Source organism: Nicotiana tabacum, chromosome 9 (genome assembly GCF_000715075.1).
Source record: "Nicotiana tabacum cultivar K326 chromosome 9, ASM71507v2, whole genome shotgun sequence".
NCBI lineage: Eukaryota > Viridiplantae > Streptophyta > Magnoliopsida > Solanales > Solanaceae > Nicotiana > Nicotiana tabacum.
The window spans coordinates 112,660,930-112,677,509 of NC_134088.1; the positions used below are offsets into that span (position 1 = coordinate 112,660,930).

General features: G+C 33.1%; 1 protein-coding gene across 1 annotated transcript; it reads right to left on the reverse strand.

Annotated features, from left to right (window-relative positions):
- Positions 1 to 3,135: 3,135 nt before the first annotated feature.
- On the reverse strand, positions 3,136 to 5,513 carry LOC107807609 (LOB domain-containing protein 1). Its single transcript, XM_016632033.2, has 2 exons — positions 5,183 to 5,513; positions 3,136 to 3,966 (listed from the first exon to the last, which is right to left on the reverse strand). Exons 1-2 carry the CDS (start codon positions 5,453 to 5,455, stop codon positions 3,604 to 3,606), a joined length of 636 nt encoding a protein of 211 aa, XP_016487519.1. The 5' UTR covers positions 5,456 to 5,513; the 3' UTR covers positions 3,136 to 3,603.
- Between the last annotated feature and the right edge of the window lie 11,067 nt (positions 5,514 to 16,580).

A 16,580-nucleotide genomic window follows, 5' to 3' on the forward strand; every position in this document is an offset into this window, starting at 1 on the left:
AGTACGTAAGTGATTTTATTTATTTTCCTTTTGCTTTTATAAAAAGTTTTTTATTAATAGAGTAAGTAAAATTGCTAGTTAGTTGTGACAAGACATTGTTGGTTTTTTGACAAGACACGAATATATTAAAGTGTGGAAAGACACCAACCCATTTGAAAGGTAAATTAAGTCACCAAAACCAAAGACTAGATGAGTCAAAGGTTCCGTTGAAAGGGAATTCACATGGAACATCAATTCAATGTTCACTAACAACAATTGAGAACTTAGTCACATAGTTGAGATTTCTTCATCCCTAACGTTTCAAGTTTAAGATTCGGAAAAAATCTCTTGATTGTACGAGTGTCACACCATTTTAGTGGACCTATTCAATGTAAATTCAAGTTAGTCGAACAAGCGGACATTTAATTAGGAATGTTTAAGCAAAAATTTGCTTTTTTTTGGCTAATCAGATAAGTTTATTATTGTAACGATTCGGCCGGTCGTTTTGACTATTGCAATCCGGTTTCCCCATTTACTGCTCAAATTGTGAATTACAATTGTTATTTGGCTTGCCGGGGTAATTGGTTTGGGTTCGGTGAGGTTTTGAAATGATTTAGAGCGCTTAGTTCCAAGGTTTAGAATTTAAGTTGAAAAGGTTGACCGGATGTTAACTTGTGTGTAACGACCCCAGAGAAATTTTGCTAAGGAAATTAAGGTTTGGTGGTGCCGAGGTAGATCAATTAGTACAAAGATTATAGAAAGCTCGGACTTTTTAGGTTGAATAATGCACCGATGTGTAAAGAAAAATTTTGTCAGAAAAAGATCATTTCTGCGACCACTATGCGGTCGCAGAATCACTCTGCAGACCGCATAATGGTCGCAAAGTGGATCAGGAGAGGGGCAAGATTTGAGAAAAATATGCGGTGCACTATGTGATCGCAGACCTGTTTTGCGGTACATTATACGACCGCAGAACAAGTATGCGGGCCGCATAATGACCGCAGACCGGGTCAGTAACGCCCAGCTTTGGAGGCTAAATTATGCGGTCGGTATGCGGACCGCATATCTGTTATGCGACCGCATAACTGCGTCGGAGCTTCCATTCTTTCTCATTTTTGACCCGACCCAACTTCGATTTATAGCCCTTGAAGCTTATTTTTGAGCCAAAATCTGATATTTTAGAGAGAGGTGAGAGCATTTTAGAGAGAGAAAGTGAAGAATTAGTCATTTATCCATCAATTCTTGTTCAAGGTTTGAAGATTTCACAAGGATCTTGCTAGGGCTTCAAAGAGGTAAGAATTTCTTTCCCTAATTCTTCAATTTCGGGTTTGGAGTAAAGATGGGTGATTAATAGTATGATTCTTGGGTGTAAGAGTATTATGCATACATACCAATAAGGTTATGGAAGAATTGTTAAGTTCAAATGGGTAAGGATTGGGTTAAAAATGGTAGAAATCTTCATAGACTTTAATTGAAGATTTGAGGGTCGATTTGATGTCGGATTTTGGTAAAATTTATATGGTTGGCTCGTGGTTGGATGGGCGTTCATATTCTGTAACTTTTGTCGTGTTCCGAGACGTGGTCTCTACGGACGATTTTTGAGTTAATTTCGAATTTTATTGAAAAAATTAGTATTTCCTTATGGAATTAATTACAATAATTTGTAGACTGAATCGAATTAATTGTGGCTAGATATGAGGCTTTCAGAGACCAATTCTCGTGGCAAGGGCATAGCGAAATAAATAATTACACGGGTTGAGGTAAGTAACAATTATAAATCTGGTCATGAGGGTATGAAACCCCGGATTTTGGTATCATGTGATTACTTTGGAGGTGGCGCACATGCTAGGTGATGGGCGTGTGGGCGTGCACCGAGGGGATTACGATTTGGTCCGTCCCGGAAAACTGTAAAATTGAATAATTTATTGTTAGCTATATGATCTCTATGTATTGAAGAAATTTGACTATAAATCATATTAGAAATCATGCTTAGGCTATGTTATAGTACTGTTGAGACCCGTAGAGGTCGCGTACTTGTTGAATTATTTGCTAATTGTTGTCTTGTACTCAATCATGATTTTTCTTGCGTATTATACCTCAGTCTTTCTGGATATTTGTTGATATACTATGTTATCTTTGTTTGGGCTGATCTTTGTGATTCCTGAGAGCCCGAGAGACTTGAGAGGTTGAGGACTGAGTAAGGCCGAGGGCCTGTCGGTGAGGTAAGGATATTATGGCACGTGAGTTGTCTGTGCAGGATATTATAGCACGTGAGTTGTCTGTGCAGCACGTGAGTTGTCCGTGCAGATTATGGCGCTTGGGCTGTAGGAGCCCCTCCGGAGTCTGTACACACCCCCAGTGAGAGCGGATACCCATTGAATGTGAGTGCTGAGAGCCGAGTGGTTGAGCTGTTGTGATGAGCTGAGTGAATGTTGCCTGAGAGGCTATACTTGCTTTGCATTTGTTGTTGCACTTGGTTGTTATCTGTCATTGTTGTGAAATCTCTGAAAGAATTTATATCTGGATTACTTGAAATTGAACTGTATAAAATTGATTTGACTTAAAATGCCGGATTTGAAAGCATGTCTATTCTTTGCTGGAACTACTGAAGTGAACTATGACTGTGTAGCTCGTCATTATCTTCAGTTCCTTAGTTATTATTGTTATTTGCAGAGTTGATTGTACTCATACTACACCCTGTACTTCGTGTGCAGATTCAGGTGTTCCTGAACATAGCGGGTGTTGATCATTTCGCGCAGTTGATTTTCAGGAGATTTTGAGGTAGCTGTCGTGTTTCGTAGATCTTGCCTCTCCTTCTCTATCTCCTTGTTTACTATATTTGGTCTCAGACTATTATAGACCGTATTTTTCAGACTTGTACTCATATTAGATGCTTATGTACTCAGTGATACCAGGTTTTGGGAGTGTTGTATCAGAAATTGCTAAATCATTGGTATTGTATTAAACGTTACGTTTTTAAATTTAAAGAAAATCGTGGGTTATTGATGTTGTCGGCTTGCCTAGTACTGATAGGCACCATCACGACAAGTTAGTATTTTGGGCCGTGATAATTATTAAGCAAAAAATTAAGAAGTGTTATTACAGCATGGCACTAATCTTAACCATGTAATGAGTAATAAGGCTTTGCGAAAAATTAAAAAAACAAATAAAGGTGATTCACTCTACGAGTGCCTTTAGATAACATGGCGGGATCAAAAGACCCGTCAATTTCATTTGCTCTCTCAGAATCATTACAAAAATAATGAAATTACCTAACTAGACATTGGAACACAAATCTTTGAAGATTTGGCTCAATTTATACTACATTTTGTTTTCCTTTCTCTGATATACGTCACGTCAATTTTATTGGCGATTATTTAATATTTTTTACTCAAAGCTGACTTAGTAAATTTCTCAAAGAGTTAGAATGGACAAACTTAATGGTAGAGAGCCCTTTGATCTGAGGAAACATGTTTCCGTAGTTAGGGGCGGATCTAGCAATATAGACGTGGATTCATTTGAACTGATAACTCTTAGCCTAAATTTGAATTTGTCTATGTAAAACTCACTAGAACCTGAATCCGTAGAGTTAAAATTAAATCTTAGATCCGCCTCTATATGTAGTCATGTCCACATGGGCTCCCACACCGATCCAAAGTTATTGTTATCATCTAGGAAACTCATACTGTTCTGAAAGCTATGTGGGATATTATTAGTGAAACTTTCCAAATTAGATTGTTGTTGTGGTGATGCTTGTGGAGAAGATTGATTCATATCCATGCAAATTAGGGCCATGAGATTAGCTTGTTGACATTGCATGTTGACAACCTCAGCTTGTGCCTTTGCTAACTGTGCTTGTAACTCATTCACTTGCTTTTGAAGTTGACAAATTGCCCCTGCACAACCATAGACTGGATCTCTCAGTCTAGCATTGGCTTCATACACCATGCTGCTCACAGCATCTGCTCTTTGAGATTCTGGCAATTCCTAATAATTAAACAACAAGATTGAAAAAAGAGTTAATGATGTTTAGAATTTCATAATACAAAGTGATAGAGAATAATTGCTAAGATTCATTCATCTGGTCAAGATAACTAGTGTAATTATGAGAAAGAGAGAGAAAGGGTTTAATTTGATCTAATTTTAGTTCAAGAAGTCATGAATAGTTGGTGTCAACATGACATGATGTAAACTTGAAATATTAAGAGAAGTCACTCCTTATAACCCCGGAATAGTAAGAAAAAGAAAGAGTTTAAATTATATGCAGCATCAATATAAAAAAAATATTATACTATGAGATCACTTATAAAAGAATATTTATAAATAAGCCTTCTTAAAATGTGAGATTTATAATTGTAAAAAAAGATAGATTATTTGCCACAACAGGTGTAGAATTCCTTGCACGATGATGTATATTATTTAAACTCAAAAAAAATGTAGATAAATGAAAAAAGGTAGTGCTATAGGGATTAAAGCAAGAAAGAAAAGACCTTTTCCTAATTATAAGTAAAGGAGTTGTGGTTGTTGCTTCTCATTATAGTCATAGATGTCAATACCTAAATTCTTTGAATACCTATTGGCTCGAGAAACAAACTCCATACACTAATAATTAAGAAGAGCAATATATTTGGGATATTACCCTGTCAACTTCTTCTGTCCATTTCAACAATCAAGTAGCGTAAGCCTCTTGCTTTTCAAATTGCAACTAGAAACTACCTAATACTACTACTACTACATGTCCAAATGGTCGACGTTCAAGCATTAAATTAGACTCTGTTATCCTAAACAAGTCCTCCTAAACTTTGAATTATTCCCAATAACCATCACAGAATTCACAGTGGACTAATTTTTTTAAGAAAACATCCTATTTTTGTGGACTAATACACCCCTATATACCCTTTTTTCCATATCAGATTTAACTTAATACTAACAGTGTACAAGATATATTTACATTTTCTGTGTGTTTTACTAATTTCATTTTTATAGGCGGCTAAAACTATAATTATCTCTTAACTAACCTGATAATAGTGTAAAACGTCGTTTAAACTATCAGAAAATAAACACTAAAAACTCTGAATAAATTCACTAGAAGTACATCTCGTGAAGGTGAAATAATCAGTATACTAGGTAATTTATTTTTTATAAAAAGGGAAGAAAGAAAAGGTGAAAAAAAAGAAGGTACGTAACTAGAATAGAGATGTACCTGCAAGAACTTGATAATGTTACTAGCACCAAAGACACGATGAGCAGTAGTGAATTTGATAGGATCATTGGGAGGAAAATAAGGTGCCAATACACATTTCTCTGCACATCTCCGCCGTAATATTTTACAGGCGGCGCAAGGGCTGACCACCACCATCGGCGGTGGTGGTGGAGAGTTAGGAGAAGAAGACGACGACGACGGTGGCGAGACGGAGCGAGAAGATGATGGTGAAGTACTTATGACTGTCGCCTTTGTATCACTGGAGTACACCATTTTCTTTTTCTCTCTTTGTAGAAATGTGTAAATGTTTAGCGAAGGAAACAAAGGAATACTTGGGATGCTTTAAAATGGAGTGAACTAAGGATATATTTATAAGCCAAGGGAACAATATAGTGAGAACGGGGATGATGTCATAAATAAGAAAATGACGTCAACCTTTTCTTTATTTTTTTCTTCTTATAATTTTTATAATTTTTATTTATATTATCAGGTCATTTAAAAGATATTTATAACTTATAAAGGTGAACAAATGGTGTAAAAGTTTCATAAACTGACGATATATTTAACTTAAACTCTATAATTATTAATTGAATTTAAGAATTTTCAAACAATTATATCATAAAAGATAATTTTGTAAGTAATTGTATATAATAAAATAAGTTAATCATAAAAAAGATTTAAAATAAAAAGAAGAGTTTTTGTTTGCTTGCATGGTTGCGGCGATCTTCCGTTTTCACTAGTACTAACTGCTATGAGTTCGTTGCTTTTTGAGTTTTGCATGTGAAAACCCCAAAACTAGCTTTGAACGTAGTTTAGCCAATTTCTGAGAATTATTATATATTTTTTTGGTAAAAAGAATTATTATATTAATCAATCAGGGATTAATTAAATGGTTGTTGTAAACCAACCTCATGCAAAAAAATTAATCAAGCCAGAAAATGTTGCGAACCACTAAAGAGATTACAAATCAGAACTTCTTCTTCGTTATTCCTACATATATGGCAAATTAAATAATATTTCTCTTCTTGACTTTGGTTTTGTGATGAATATTATGTCGAGATCGTGGAAAAATTATTGCATGGGAAGTCATGATTATGGAATGAGAATAAAAGATGGGGGTAAGTCATGGAAGTGCTTCCTAACGACTGATCCAACTTAGTCTAACATTAATTTAAAAACAAAAGGCAATTTGGCACACGAAATATCTGGTATTTGTGCAGGGTCCAGAAAAGGATCACATTCAAGCGATGTGACGTAGAGAGTCTACACCCTGATATAAACATTCATGGCTAATTCCATGACTTTAACTCAGACCTATAGTTTAACATTAATTAATTGTTTTTTAAAAACAAACCAACACGCAAGAAAATTAGACAATAGAAGAAAGAAAAAGAAAAGATCAAAAGTTGGGTCTTACACCTTTTGATGGAAAGATGCGAACAAAAAATTTGCATGAGTCTTTTCGTATTAATTTTTTGTATTAGCTAGTGATGATCTATAGAAGAGTTTAATTAAGTTTAAGTTGTAAAAACTTTTACTCTCTCAGTATAAGTTGATCAGTTCCAACGTTACATGTCATTATTGTGAAAATAATAGTTGGCTAAGTTTTTGATTGCTTGAATATTATATATATGTACATACACACACATATAAAATTTAAACTTGTATGCAATATCTAATGATACCGATGTGAAATTTTGAGAAAATAATTTAGCACAAGTTTTTACGATCAGTTTAAAAATAATCTTCTAAAAATGTGATTGGTTGTTGCACTAGCTACTAAATTGGTTAATCTTATGACATTAATGAAGATTTGTTTTATGTATAGCTTATTTATTTTAACTCGATTTGAAGAAATTGTTTTTTTTTTCTTCTTAATCTCCAGCTTTCTTGGACGTCAGTCGCTCCAAAAGGAAGTCAAGGATGACTAATTAAAGATTAGTCTTAACATAGAAAATACGATCGATGACTTTATAACCCACTAATAATCCAAATTGGATGTTTTTGGCTCTTTTTCCTTCTTGATTGAAATGACAAGTAAAATACGTCGAAAAATAGACCTTATCAAGCTTCAGTATTTTGACACTAACTTTTCCCCTTGCAATTAAATCAAGCCACATGTAACATAAATTAATTTGAATGTGGAAAGCAGGTGAAATTGATAATTAATTACGACTTAGTGGTGCAGATCCAATTTTCCAAAGCATGTTCTCTATTCTTAGAATAATTGCTCTATAGATGTTTAGGAGATTATTCGATGTAAATCTTGATTAACCTTCTTCATGTACGCTTGACTATTAGGTATCTCTTTTAAAACGGTTTAGCTATTAAAACAAAATTCAAATATTCTGATTCAAATATGAAAACATAAACGATTAGTAGCAAATTTATATTCTTGATGTAAATTTCTGAGACTAGAAATATACATATGAATATGTGTGATGACACGAAATGTCATCTTTAAATTTAATATTCATTTCTGTATTCTGAGGCCTCAAATAACACCATTTACATTTTTCTATTTGCGTGAGAAATCCGTATATTTTTCCGGAAAGTTTTTATGTAAAAAATTAATAAAGATGTGAAGTAGTGCTTTAAAACTCACTTAAATTGATTTCGGTCAATATTTTGAGCAAACAGACCCGGATCAGTATTTTGATAGTTCCGGTAAGTCTGTATCGTGATTTGAGACCTGGGCGTATGACCGGAATAAAATTCGAAAGTCCCTTACTTGAATTATCGCCATTTGACGAAAACTAGAAGTTTAAAGATTTTAAAGTTTGACCACAAATTGACTTTTATTGATATCGGGGTCGAAATCCAGTTCTGAAAATTTTCATAGGTCTGTTATGTCATTTATGACTTGTGTGCAAAATTTGAGGTCAATCGGACTTGATTTAATAGGTTTCGACATCGAATGTAGAAGTAAAAAATTCTTAAGTTTCTTAAACTTGAATTGGAGTATGATTTGTGGTTTTAGCATTGTTTGATGTGATTTGAGGTTTTGACTAAATCCGTATGATATTTTAGGACTTGTTGGTGTATTTGGTTGAGATCCCGGGGGCCTCTGGTAGATTCCGGATGGTTAACAGATCAAAATTTGGACTTAAGGAAAATCTGAAATTTTGGCCTTCTAGTGTAATCGCACCTGCAGATTTTTGACCGCAGGTGCGAGCTCGCAGAAGCGAGCCTGGCGTCGCAGAAGCGGACGCTTCTTCGCAGAAGCGGACTCTTGTCCGCAGAAGCGACCGCAATCTCCGCAAAAGCGGAACCGCATATGCGGTTAAGTGTCCGCAGGTGCGAAAGTACTCGACAGATTACAAAAACAGAGGGTTCCAATATTTTTGTCATTTTGGACATTTTACAATACGGGTTGAGACGATTTTTGAGCGAGAATTCATAGAAAAACTTGAGGTAAGTTACTTGTGATCATTGTTAGTCAATAATATTGAATTACCATCGATTAGTCCGATTAGATTACGTATTTTTGAAGTGAAATTCGAGGATTTGAGCCTAGGGATTTGAAAATAAGATTTGGGGATTTGAAGGTCGAGTTGATGTCGGAATTTGGTAAAATTTATATGGTTGGACTCGTGGTTGAATGAGCGTTCATATTTTATAACTTTTGTCGGATTCCGAGACTTGGGTCCCACTGTTGATTTTGAATTTTGGATTTTTGATTGAAAAATTTAGTATTTTCATATAGAATTAGTTTCTATAATTCGTATTGATTATATTGAATTGTTTGTGACTAGATTTGAGGCATTCAGACAACAATTTGTGAGGCAAAGGTTTATTAGAATCTTGAGTTGGTTGCAAAGCGAGGTAAGTGTCGTGGTTAACTAATCAAGCCCAACTATGCCTTGTAAAAAGGACTAAGCGGTCGCTGCAAATATAATCCGGTTCAAGTCCGGAGTCGAATCCCACAGGGAACTAACCTATTTACTATAACTTTTAACAATGCTAATGATAAGCTCAGACAAGTTTCGGATGCAAGATTTTTAATAGAGTATAAGTGAAATTTATTTATCTAATGAAAAATGACAACGAAATTAGCAATAATTAAGAATAAGGTTGAATTCAAAGGTAAAAAGGATCTAGGGCTATTGAATTCCCCAATTGCAGAACTAATTCCTGACACGTTAGCTATAATCTCGCCGTAATACTCAATGAGGATTATGAGTTTTGGGCTACCGTAATTATCTCTCGATCAATTACGATAATTTACTAGAAGCATTCTGTCGAACTACTCTAGTTAACAATTTATGCAACTCAGAATTATCCCACCAAAGCTTCGTTATCTCTACCCCCGCTTTTAAATTCAAGTAATTAATCTCTTAACTTACCCGAAAGTGGTGTTGTTCAACAACAATCTAACCAAGTGTTCTTTCTCAAGCAACACAAGGTAACTAGACACGATTAATCAAGGGCCCTTTCAATTAATCACAACACAACACATAGTTGAACAATCATAGAATAAGAACGACTCAATTATATCTAAACATAGTTAAAATTTCATCCAACAATTGCTTCCATCAACCCTAGATGATAGGTTTAGCTACTCATGCTAATGGATAAAAATTCACTATAACAATTCATAATCAACAATGAAAGTAAAAAGAAGAAGATGAAAACTCTTAGGAAATTCTCCGTCTTCTCTCTCTTGTTCTTGCCTCCAAAAACTCCTAAAAATAGCCCTCCTTTCTCTTCTGGGCGAATTAGGCTTCATATAGGTTTAAGTTAGTCGCCTTAGAAATTACATAATTGCCCCTGAGTTGTTGGCCTCCGTCCGCGGCTGCAGATTCGACCGCGGATCCGGCCGCGGATTTCAGCCAGTGTTCTGCCTCCAGTGCGCGGTCCAATTCGCGGTCGACTCCGCGGCCGCGCACCTGGAGGGAACATCACCGCTTGCTTTTCTCGCTCCTTTTTGACCGGGCTAACCTTCGATTGGCCTTCCACACTCCATATTGATTTCAAAATACTCTTTAGCTTCCTCCTAGCTCGGAGTGGCTCCTACAACGCATAAAATTCTTAATTAGAGCATTTTGTTATCTTTTAGCATACAAATATCAATAAAGTGCGACTAATTTAGAGTATAGATAGTGTCTAAATTGCATAAATATAGCCTATTATCATTAACCTTGACTTGAGGGAGTATGACTTATTTGTCTATTTGCTACGTAATTTAATGTGCGGGTATAATGTATATGTGAGGTGACGAGTATTTATGCATTGTGGTTGAGTCAAAGCATGCAGGTGAAATTTGGTTATTATGAATAATTGCCCATTTAATTAAGATATTCTTGCTTAAGTTATTATTGTTTATTTGATTATTTTTCATGAGATTATTGCTAGTTTAATTATTATTGAATATTTTGGAAGGTGAGAATACCTTCTGGTATTGAATTGATTGATAAGTATATATTCCCGTATTTTAATATTCTTTCGAATTTATATGATTATTTTCATGGTAAGGAAGAGTGTAAAAGCACGAAGGGTGATGTCGTGTCATTTATATTATTTATATTATCCTTGACATGATAAGAAAGAGTATAAAAGCACGAAGGGTGATGGCGTGCCATTTTCAAAAAGTGTAAAAGCACGAAGGGTGATGCCGTGCCAATTTTATTATTTATTTATAAATTTATGGAAAGAATGAGACTAAAAGCATGAAGGGTGGTGCCGTGCCATTTCCATATTACCAGCTGCTCATTTTATTGTTGATGAATTAATTGGCTGCTACGTGACACTTCTCCTGTTGAAATTATTATATCATCCCCCTTCACATGTTCCCTCCCAAATTTATAAATTATTATTTATTGTGTTATTGTTGTTTCATATTTGTATATACTGGTACATGTTGTTTACGTACGTATCTTGTCATAGCCTCGTCCCTACTTCGTCGAGGTTAGGCTCGACACTTACGGAGTACATGAGATCGGTTGTACTCATACTACACTCTGCACTTCTTGTGCAGAATTTGGAGTTGGTCCCAGCGGCGTACTATAGACTTGCTCGGATTCAGCTACCCAAAGGAGACTTGAGGTATAATTGCACAACGTCCGCAATTCTGAAGTTCTCTTCTATCTTATCTTAGCTTTGTATTATCTTTCAAACAAATTGGATTTTATTCAGATCTTTATTTATATTATTCTAGTAGCTCGTGCACTTGTGACACCAGATTCGGAGATGTATTTTGATAATTCGGTAGTTATGGTCTTCCGCACTTTATTTTAGTAATTGACTTCCGTTTAATTTAATTTGTTTAAAAATAGTTAAGATTATTCTAACGTTAGCTTGCCTAGCAAGTGAAATGTTAGGCGCCATCACGATCCCGAAGGTGGGAATTTCGAATCGTGACAATATGTATAATAAAAAGATACTTTCTCTATCCCAATTTATATAACACTTTTTATTTTTCTGATTCAAACTTCTTAATTTTGACCATGCATTTGAATATATAATCTTTAAATTTAAACTAATGATTTACATATTTTAAAACTACGCAAAAGTACTATAAGTCACAATAATTAATATCTACAAATATTTAAAAGACATAAAGATCATGATCAAAATACAACTCGTTTGACTCTTAAAATTCCAACACTGTCACATAAATTAGGATAAATGAAGTATATACAAACAAATCAGGGTTATGGTAGAGTGGTGAGTACTATTTTATTTTTAATTAGAGGTTTCGAGTTTGAGCCTTGAGTATAAAATCGCCTTTGTTACGGAATGTTTTACTTTCTTATGTGAGATTTGCGACGAATTCAAATTTAATCGAGTTCCAATACAAAAACTGAATGCCGAATGAAAAATAATTAAACAAATACACGAAAGGATGATAAATTGATAAGAGGTGGCATTGTGGGTTGCTACAATTAGTGAGACAGAAGCATATTTCCTACTACTTTAACCACCATTTCACTACGTGTCTAGAAATGGAGAATGACAAAGAAATATCATATTGTTCTTGTGGCTGGTGGGCTATGTGTTTGGGGCAAGAGACAAAGGTCAGCTCGTGTGGCACATGCTTTAGAAAACACCTTCTTAATTTTAGCTCCCTTTCTTTGCCTGATTATGACCTTTCTTAACATTTTTTAATTTAATAATTAGTTCACAATGTATGAAGTTCTTTGTGTTAACTTATTCACATTACTGATCTTAAGCTAGAATAAAGACGGACGGTTATGGCTCAATTTATGATAAATTCTCACATGTTAATATAAAAATTAAAGTGATATAAACTATAATAATTCATATAATCAAAGCTTATTCACATTAGTGATCTTAACCTAGAATAAAGACGGACGGTTATGGCTTGATTTTGAATTCTCACATATTAATACAGAAATTAAAGTGATGTAAACAATAAGAATTCATATAATCAGACCTAACTTAGGTAGGATTAAATTTAGGCATTTAATAATAGTTCTTCACTATGTATGATATTATTATTATTTTTCTGAAAAAGATGCATATATTATTGAAAAGCAATAAAGGAGTCTAAGGTAAATTATTATAAGCGGAAATTGATTTTACGTATGATATTATTGAAATAGATCATATAGTGTATGGTATTGAAATAGACTATTCAATAACAAATAAAGGGAGGAAAAAAGAAACAAAAGAATGTTGTTGGCTAGCTAGTTTTTTTCCTTGTGAACTCACAAGTGATTTCGCTCTGTTTACACAGCTTGTTAGGTAAGTAATGTTGATAACAATATGAGGAGTTAATTGACTTTAATTTTGGAAATACCTTTTTAGAGTGTTTTTAACTATTGCTTTTCTTATTAGTAGCCGTTTTTATGCAGCTCTTAGATATACAAATTAAATAAAAAGAATCAAGATATATATCATCAGAAATCACACAAAAATATTAGATGTTTGACCCTCCTATGGTTTTTGGAAGAAGCCTTATTTATTAAACATATATATTATGGACATGTTATATGCATAGCTCATACAGCCAAAGGTATGTCTTTTATTTCTAACTTTTCAACCCAATTATAGAAAAATATACAATACAAACTTTATTAACTTAGTGGAAGCAGTTGGACTCCTGTCATTCCATTCTCATTGAAAATAGGAAAGAAAAATAAAAGAAAATGCAGTCTCCAATTTAGTCTTTTGCGTGTGGACCTGGTTAAAAAGAAACGATATATAGATGACAGTTAAGAAATACTAATGCACATTGATCATTTTAAATTAAGAAATTTATTTTATATAAACTGATAAGTAGTGTAATATAATTATTATTTTAGCTTATTCAGTGTTTAATTCTACATGTTCCAATAGTTTGATATGTACGAGACATTACTTAATTCTCGAGCTTTTGACCAATGTAGTGAAACTTTTTAGAGTACTTCAATCAATCAAATTACACTGATTGTATGAAATTTTTTTACACCCCATTGAAATTTACTTTTTTTTTTCTTTACAAATTTGGCCCGAATAAAATAATTAAATATATATATATATATATATATATATATATATATATATATATATATATATAATTTTTAGCTAGCGGATATATACAAAAAATTCCACATGGCAGCATGTGGCTCTCATGTCCATCAAATGAGATTGTTCAGCAGTGTCAAGACTATCAAATAGCGAAGTATAGAAGGTAATTAGGACTATAAAAAGTTCAGGTGTGTACTGTATAAATTGTACCAAAATTTAAGGAATAATGTGGTATTATGCGTTTAGGTTATTTATCCATACTTACTTGGGACCAGATGCGGGCCTACTCTTTTGGATAGGCGATCATTGGTTCCCAGTAACTTTCAAAAATATGTATGTATGTATGTATGTATGTATGTATATGTGTATATTTTTTAAATAACAGATATATATTTTGATTGACTTTCTGAGATTTAAATTTTAGACAACTACATTAATCGATTTGGGGGTATACCTTAACTTTTAATGCGTTTCCTGGTTCAGATAGTTTCTTGCAGTTGGATTTCAAATTAATTAAACTCAAAACTAAATAGAAAAGAAAAATCCGGAAGTGTAGACTTGAAAATCTTAAGAGAGAATGGTCAAGAACTAAAATACAGTGGAGGCCACCATATCATGAGATTGTGGACCAAATGCCTTATTTACACGAATGTCTTCGTTTTTGTACTTAATTTTTCTTTCAAGTAGACTTTGCTATTTCCTACTAGAATGACGTACTGCATATGTAAATACAATAATAATAATGACATACCTAGTGAAATTTTACGAGTGTGGTCTGAAAGTATTTATGCAGATATTACCCTTATCTTGTATAGATAGAATAGTTATTTTCGATAAACTCTCAGTTCAAGATAACCAAAATCATAACAGTAAAAAAGAAGAAATATAGTAGCAATAATAGAACCAAGCATAAACAACATCAGGTAGTAATAAAAATCTAAGAATAAAAAAATACCAAAATAATACTAAACTGCTGGAATGGAAACGCTCGATTCCCTGTTAAACTCTATCATCGACCTCCACACTCTCCTGCATATACGTGAGTCTTCTCTACTTATATCAAAGCCAACTTTAATATTATTGTATTATAGGGACGTTAATTATTCCCCCCTTCCAATTTATTTTTATCTTTTAAAAATTATTTTAGTCCAAAAGTTTGCTGCAAGTACTCTTTTGCATCTTAAGAGTTAAGAGAAGATGTGTCAAACTGAAAATGTAGAAATTTATCATGGCAAGTAGAAAAACAATTTCCTTTCAGCTTGTGTTTACCTTTTTTCTGTAAATCCTCAATTTTACCATTTTCCTGGTCTAGTTTATAGTCAAAGTTTGGCAACTTTCTTTCTTGAGAAAGTATATATTTAGTTTCCGCATTATCTTAATTGAATTAAATTTATTGTTTTATCTCATTTTTAACATACATGAAATTACTAGGTTAGAAACTTATCACAATCGTATCATTTTTCTTTCTCATGCAATATAGAATTTAGTTAATGACATCATCTATTAATCTCAAAAAACAATATACAATAACTATAACACAAAAACAATAATATTAAGAATTAATAATAGCAAATAAGCCCCGAATGCTGATCATAATGAATCTCATAATATTATCTTTGTGGGACACTAAACAATTTAAAGACCAAAAAAAGAAATTTTTTGGTAGTTTATAATCCAAACATTATATTTTGCTAACCTTTCTCTTTTCATCAAGAACTGAATTCAAAATTTATTTAACAAATAAAAACAGCGACTAGGCTGCACACTCAATTAATATAGTGCTAGCATACGGTCTTAATCTACAATAATGCATTGACCAAATTAAAGGAATACAATTTTCTCCCTTTACTTGTCGTATATTTGTACTATATGTAATTATTATTTTCTAATTAGGTGAAGCATCATCAAGTATTAAATGTGGAAAAATGAAAAGTATTTTGTGTACGACAATGGCTAAGACCGAACATTCTTGACTATATATAGTTATTATGATCACTATCAATTAGTTCAAGCTAAGCTGTGTACCTAATTAATACTGTGTAGAGAGACCAATTAATACTCCATTAATACTTTTAAGGGGTCGTTTGGTCCAGTTCTGGTATAACCCACGGGATTATAATTTTGAAATAACCCATGGTTATATATGATACACCTCATATATGAGATAGTTAATATCATCATTTTAATTTGGTAAAAAGTTATATTGGTATTAGTTAATTAATACCTACAACCAAATATTGAATAACTATCATCCAAAATTTTATAGCGAGATTAATATTCTTATTACGATAACCAAACGACCCCTACAAATATTAGCTAGTCATCTTCCACTTCATACAGAAAATTTTCCATTCTGTCGGGTTTAATTTCTAGAGCCTTTTAATTTCATGTCAAATACGTATCATCTTACGTATGAAATTGTCTAAGCTCTTCATTATTGTATTTGACGCAAGGATTCAACGGCGGATCTAATTTAAAAGTCACGAGTTCAGTAGAATTCACGATTGACTCGAAATTGTATATTTGTGAAAAGCAAGTATAAATAGGATTTAAATATATATTTCAAAATGACATTTTAAATCTAAAATAAGACACTTAATTCTAAATCTGCCATTATTTCAAATAATTAATTAATCGCATCGATTTTTTTCCCCACAACAGCAAAGAAACTACATGTATAATTTATTTTTAAAAATTATATCTCTTTTTCTAGGTGTATCTTTCTTCACAACGTACGGTCTAATTACTTCATAGTAATCGTTAATATATTCATTTCCATCAAAATCCTAGATGCATACCAAGACTCGTTTACAAACATTTTCTCTTCTTTTTCCCAAAAGAAAATAAAAAATCCACTAAGTTGTCAACTCACTGGAATTAATTAACAAAGGATCTATAGCTGCTATCTAAATTCCTTTTTCTTTTT

Coding starts and splice junctions, on each gene's coding strand:
- LOC107807609 (XM_016632033.2), bottom strand. CDS start 5,455: ATGGTGTACTCCAGTGATACAAAGGCGACAGTCATAAGTACTTCACCA. Junction 3,967..5,182: donor ACATTATCAAGTTCTTGCAG/GTACATCTCTAT, acceptor TTTAATTATTAG/GAATTGCCAGAATCTCAAAG.